Raw genomic sequence first — 7,263 nt, 5'->3', positions numbered from 1 at the left:
ATTGTTGTTAAACCGACCCGTAACCAACCGATCTGACTCGAGTATGACCCGTTGTCGTATACAACCGAAAATTTACCGATTTGAAAACCAACCGAGCCGAATTACACCCATCCGAAACCGACTCGATAACCCGAATGAACACCTCTACTTATACTACTGGTTCCGTTCCCTTATACTAGCTTGTTACCTATCATACACAATTCAATACGTAATTTTATTCATTTATCTTAAAATATTATTAACTAAAAATTATAAAAATATAATATAATAAAAGTATATGATTAGAGTACGATTTAAATAAGATTTCATTTTGACTATATTTTCTTAACACATAAATTACAATGTACTCTCTCTGTTTTCAAATGTTCTTTCCATTTATTTTTGCACAATTTTCAAAGTAAATTTTGAAAATTTTATTATCTCTAAATACGCATCATAAAAAATAATAAAAAATACATAATAAAAAGATATACATTAAGACGAATCTAATGAAATCACATATAAATATATTTTATCATTTATATATGTTTTAAAACTCTTAATTAAATTTCTCTCTTTAAAATAGATATTTTAAACGGAAAAAATATTAAAAAATAAAAAGTATAAAATAAGCTTAATATATGAATAGTAGTATTATGATTATGATTATGTATCCGGAATCTCAGAACAGATATTTTAGTGTTGATTAGTTGGATGTATAATTATGCTCTTGACTCTTGAGTTAACTATTTTTGGTCGTTTTTTTATTGTAGTTAATTTAAAGTACTCACATCTTCGTCCTCTTATGCTGTTTGCCCAATTGGTTCTCTTTGATTGGTCACTGGAAAAATTAAATTTGATAATTTGATGTTGATATTAATTAACTGCAAAAGGAAACTTCCAATTGGGTTTTTTAATTGGGCAAGTAGCTTTAGTAATCATTATTTCTGGGTAAAAATATTCCCAGTTAGTTCAAATGAGAGCATCCTATGATCTTCATACTGCTTAATCCCAATACTTAACCTTTCTAGATACTACTTGATACTCTAATTTTGGTTCAATTTTGGTTTATTGCATTAGAAGATAAACTTGTTCTTGAAGTGAGTTGATTGCAAGCAAGAACAACATCAAGCAAATATCTCTAATCAGTCTAAATTTGATCGAAGCAAAGGCTAAAAAGCAGTGTTCACAGTTGAACTGTACAAGTATCATGAACTCATCAAACTGGCTCGATCAGCAATATGATTGGATTTTTAATACTGATTTATCCGAACTTGGTTATTTTGAAAGTCACCAGAATGAGGCTCATGATCCACTGTTTGAAGGGATTAATGAACAGTGCTGCTGGGTGGATGATAACAAGGAATTTGAAATCGATGAATTTATTGAATTTATTGATTCTTATCAGTGGGGTGATCATGATGACAAGCTATTTGAATTTGGTGAATCTGATCTGGGTGTTGGAAATTTTAATGAGAAATTCCATTCGCAAGGAAACATATTTGAAGAGATTTTTGAAAAACTAAATGAAATTTTTAAACGGGATGATGATATTTATTCTGAAAATGAGTTTGGTGCAATTATTTTACAATCTGCACAATTATCTGATACGGATTTTATGAAAATCGCTGATAAGCTGCACGACTTAACATGTGAACCTGTAAAGCCTTGTAAGGAAAAAGAGAAAATTTTGCGAGAAGAAGATGATTTGTATGTGAGATGTCGAAAACCAGCATTTAAGATGATTGGGTTTGTGGTTTTGCTCATTTAAATTCATTTTAGCCTAGCTAGGTTACAATATTCCGTGAATGACTTGTATATTTAATCTTAATCTGTTTGAATATTGATTTATATTTTGAACTTGTCTGAACAGCATAGCAAGACGTCTTTCCCAGGAGCAAAAAGATGCTTACGCAAAGGGTGATCACACTTCTGAAAAACGGTTATCTAAACAAGCTAAGATGGCATCGAAAAAGGCTCATATACTCAATAAAAAGGCTGCCGACGAGATTTTTGAAACAACAAACAAGAAAAATGGGATAATGAAGATTGACTTGCATGGTCTTCATTCATCTGAAGCTGTTGATGCAGTAAATAAACGTCTTAATACAATTGAGACCAAGTCCAAAACCTTGTGTTCTTCATCAAACAAAGGAAAACCACTCTTGTTGCAAGTTATTACAGGTATATAGCAGTAGCCTTCAATTCTGAATTTCTTCATTTTGCTTAGTTAATTAATTATATGAGTTAGTGTTCTTCATTTCTAATGTATTCTTACTTCCCTTAATCAAGCCTTCATCTCAAAAGTTCATTGCTAAATGAACTAATAATATATAAGAAGTATAATTTTTAGTTTGATAAAAAATGAGTGTGTGACTGAAGTTTACATTAAATGTTGATTAGTTTACCATATATCAAATGAGACCGCCCTTCTGTAAAAGTTTCCGTCATTACCAAGTTGTTCCACATCGATTAAAGAGAAGATGATATGCTACTTAAGAAACTTGAAGAGTAACTCTAACTAATACGGCCAATTCATTTTAGTAGTGAAACTCTTTTGAGTTTGAATGTGGATTACTTATTATCTTCCTTATTTGGATTGCCTAGGCACAATAAAACATCAACTTGTTTTTTAATTTTGAAATTATTAAGATTTTATTCCTCTTGAAATCGTAAGTGTTTAGAAGTGAAGAATACTAGACTAATAGTTAATCTTTTTCACTAACAGGCGTAGGGAAACATAGCCGTGGAGTGGCTAAGCTTCCAACTGCAGTGCGAACCTTCCTTACTGATAAAGAGTGAGGCATTTTGTGGCTATTGTATTTGTATATCAACCTCATGTGTTTTTGCATTCATTTTTAAAAAGTGTAAACTTGATATTGCAGGTATCAATTCAATGAAGGCAGACCAGGCGTGATTATGGTTCAGCCTAAGTTTCGAGCCACTTGATATTAATGTTGCAGCTTGGGAGTTAATATTTTTTGTACTAAGTAATATATTTGTGTCATGTGAACATGATATATTAAATTGTAAATTGTTTTCCTTGATAATATGTTTCTTGCCACTTGATAAACCAAGACTATGTTAAGGATCTTGCAATCAAGATTAAGGTAATGTTGTTTCTTTTTTTCTCAAGCATAGATTTTCCCTATTTTCCCCTCACTCTTTCATTACTAATATTTTTACATTATATTTTTCATTTGTTTTTCATTGTTGAATCTCTTTGAGGCTTTCGTTTTCATCGTTAACAAAATTGAATTGAGTATCTTCCAAATAACATGAAGTATTTATAAAGCAGATTACCAGTAATTTGCTTTTACACACAGCGTACATGGAGCCCATTTGTACACAAGATTTGGTCAAGAATTAGCATCATCATTTCTCCTCTAAGTCCCAACTTCATTGTCCTCTACCTGTAACATGCTGTTAATGTTTAAAGTTTAGCGGTTTCGCCAACTACAGTCTCAATGTTTATTTTTTGCGAATTTTACAACCAGTAAAATATCAAAGTTTACAAATTCAGGCCAAAACACAAATTTTCAACCATTTTGGTGGTCAAAATTTCAGATTAAGTGATCGAAATTTTGTATTTTTGGCTTGAACTTGTAAACTTTGATACTTTAGTGGCTGTAATTCACAAAAAATAAATATTGAGGTTGTAATTCGCAAAAGGACTAAACTTTAAGACTGTAATTCGCAAATTATTCATGTTAATATAAAATCGCAAAAAGAAGTTTTAGATCAATTGTACACAATATGGAATCAAGGCATACTCTCACGACCTGTTTGGTCAATAGTACTAATTAGTGGTAATGAAAATGATTTGTAGTGTAAATTTTCATGATATATACATATCATTACCATGGTAATGAAATTTTGATCATAAAAACGTCTTTTTGTTCACAATTTTACATTACCAAGTAATACTACACCACATGTTCAAGTGGTAATGCATTAGAATGAATTTTGTGAAAAAAATGAGCTCGTTGAAGGAGAATAAGTATGATCATTAAATTTATCAAGAGATATTCTTACCAAAATTACACTAATGTTCCATTACCATTCCCACCATTTAATACCGGTTATCAAATGCGCCGTCATAGGACTTGTTGGGTATCCGAATCCTAAGAATTTTCATACTTGAATTATGTCTCTAATAGAATAAATTGCAAAATCTAAAATGCTGATTGTATATTTCCTAACTTACAAGGTAGTTTCTCAAATCTTTAAATCAAAAATATACTTTCTCTGTTTTAATTTACTTGTAATGTTTGCTTTTTTACGCAGTCTAAATTACTAATTTAATCTTTAATATCTTTAATTATATATAATAAAAAATTATAAAAATTTGATATTAATAATTTTTGCAATGAGACGAATCAAACAAGATCTCACTTGATAATATTTAACCCACATTAAAAACTAATCACAAATTATGAGTGATAAATAAATAGTGTTATTTTTGCCAATATTACAACTAATTAGTTCTAAATTTGTTAATTTTTTTATTGATTTCAGACATAAATAAAAGCAGATAATGTGCAAAAAATAGATTAATAAGATAATATACTTGATTAAAGGTGATTGATTTACATTCAATAATAAATATTATTATTATCCAACATAATATAAATATAGACAAAATATATTAGGAAAATTTGATTTTAAATGTACGAACTTTAGCTTATTTGCTTTTAAAGGTTTAAACTTGCATTTATTTTTTAAAGGCTCAAACTTTAGGTTGCATCTGCTTTTAAAGGTTCAAATCACCTTTAACCGGCTAAACTAACTTCCTTCTTCAATTAAACCATCTTGTCTTTCATTTTCTCTCTCCTCTGTGTTTAACTTCTGCCATTTTGGTCACTCTTGAGTGAGAAAAATAAATTCTTCAACTTTGTTGCATGCTGTTTTTAAGAAAAATGAAGGAGAAACAAACTAGCCTAGGTGAAATTAAGAACATTTTCATCCTTCTATTTTCTTCCTTCTTTGTGGGATTTTAATCATAAATTAAATTGAAATGAATTTTTCAATCAACTAACAAAAATTCAAAGAATTTTCCAATAATTCTGACCAAAAGCTGCACTTAAGATTTTAATGGGGTTTGTGAATTTATAGATTGTTTGCTTATAATTTATAGTTTTTGGGTTTATAGTTTTTGGGTTTAAATTCTTAAATGCAAAGTAAATATTTAATTAAATTTATATATAGTTAAGAAATGGTGAAAAGGAAGAAATGGTGAAGATACCATTGATGAAAAAGGTTTAAGGAAGAAGGGTTTAGTGCTTGTTCTTGGGACTCCATGGGTAGACCAAAGAATACTAGTGGAAAAAAACGTATCTGCTGCTTGTCATTTGCTACAGTTTTCATTAGACGCATCAATAAATAGAAAAAAAAGGAAAAAAAAATATACTACAAATGCTCTAGTTTTCTGTAGCCCACAGCATATAATCAAACAAATGCTGCGGTTTTTCTTTGCCAGGAGCATATATGGTCACAAATGCTGCAGTTTTTCGCAGCGCGCAGCAAATAAACTATAGCATTTTACTACTAAAAATTTAAAACCCGCGTTTCAACGTTCATTTTACTCAAAACCCTTATATACTATTGTATTCTCCTTAAACCCACGACATTTGTTGTTCTTCAAGTTCTTCAATTTCTTCAAGTTCTTCAAAAATTTCTTCAAAAACCCACGACATTTGCTGTTCAGTCTATTCTTCATGCTTCTTCTTCGTGCTTCTTGTCTTCAATCTCTTCAAGTTGTTTTGTGTTCTTCGTGCTCTTCGTCATTTTGCTTAAACTCTACTGTTACTACATTTGCTTCTTCCTGCTTTTTCTTCCTCATAAACCCACGACATAAGCTTACTTCATTTGTTCATAAACTCACGACATAATTAAGCACGACATTTGAAGGCCACGAATTTGCTTCCTCATATACTCTGTTCTTCATAAACCCACGAATTTCTTATTTAAGCTTTCAAAACCCACGAATTTTTCTTCATATACCCACGAATCTTCTCTCTTTAAGGTAACTTTCACGAATTAACGATGTTTTTTTATGTTTATGTTTACTTATGTTTGGAAAAAATGGTTATGTGTAGTAATTTTGTTTTTCTTATTTCATTGTAGGTGACATTGTGATTGTTCTTTATCTACATACACAAGGTAATTTCTAGTGATGCTAATTTTTATTGTTTTTCATATTTTCAGGGTTTTGAGAGTTTGACATTATTATTATTTATATTTTGTATAATGAGTTTGATATTTTTCAAAGTTATGTTATTAATTTGTTAGCTATTTTGATTTATGTGTATTTTGTTAAAAATGTGGTTTGTTGTTGTACATATGTTTTTAATTTTTAGAATTAGAATATACGATTAAATTAGAATATACATTATTATTTAAATAAGTATCTATGTGTATTAATTTTTTTTGAATTAATTAATCACACTAATTAGGATGACAAAAGATCGTTCTAGGATGTATGGAAGCATTGAATCGTCAGAATTTTTGATGGCGTATTAGAATTTTGTAGCATTGCAGTTGAACATCAAGTTAGGACAGAGGGAGTTGGTTTTTATTGCCCATGTGTCACTTGTGGCAATGTATCAAAGGTAGATAGTGTTAATATCCTTAGGGAGCACATACTTCGACGTGGGTTTAGGTCTCAATATCATGTTTGGGTTTGGCATGGTGAGGAGGGAGTTTACAAAGAGAAAAGAATTATCCTTGGTATAGGTGATGTTGAGGATGAGGAAGAATATGAAGGTTTTGAAGACTCCCCGCCCTTTATCAATCCAAAATCAGTGGATCAAGATGATGTAGATGTTGGTTATATGTGTGTAGATCACACGAAAGGAATACATTTGAATTAAGTGATTTACAAGGTAGGAATTTTAAGCTTTTTAAAGTTTTTTTGGCACTTTCGCGCATAAAGTAGCTCAAACTTGGTTTGTTTTGCATGAAACTTTGCACACAACACTATTTGGTATATATTATTGTGTTGAAGTGGTTAGAATTGTAAATCATAGTCATATTCTTAATATTACTTGGTAAGTTGCGATTTTAAGGTTTTTTTTTATGCTTTTTTTGGCACTTTCGCACACAACACTATTTTGTTAGAATTGAATTTACGTTCCTATGTTCTAATATATTTCTATTCATACTCTTTCAGGTACTGATATACAATGCATCTTTATAGAGACGAAATTCTCCCCGAGATAGAGACCTCGGATAATGAGCATCATAGTTATGACATTGAAGAGTACCAAATTGTTAGATACGAGC

General features: G+C 30.2%; 1 protein-coding gene across 1 annotated transcript; it reads left to right on the top strand.

Moving 5' to 3' along the window:
• The first annotated feature begins 779 nt into the window (after positions 1-779).
• Positions 780-3,466, top strand: LOC130796768 (uncharacterized). Its single transcript, XM_057659150.1, has 4 exons — positions 780-1,728; positions 1,853-2,163; positions 2,708-2,777; positions 2,865-3,466. Exons 1-4 carry the CDS (start codon positions 1,190-1,192, stop codon positions 2,926-2,928), a joined length of 984 nt encoding a protein of 327 aa, XP_057515133.1. The 5' UTR covers positions 780-1,189; the 3' UTR covers positions 2,929-3,466.
• Positions 3,467-7,263: the final 3,797 nt, after the last annotated feature.

The sequence above is a fragment of the Amaranthus tricolor genome, chromosome 12 (genome assembly GCF_026212465.1).
Source record: "Amaranthus tricolor cultivar Red isolate AtriRed21 chromosome 12, ASM2621246v1, whole genome shotgun sequence".
Taxonomy (NCBI): domain Eukaryota; kingdom Viridiplantae; phylum Streptophyta; class Magnoliopsida; order Caryophyllales; family Amaranthaceae; genus Amaranthus; species Amaranthus tricolor.
This window is presented reverse-complemented; position numbering and strand designations above follow the sequence as displayed.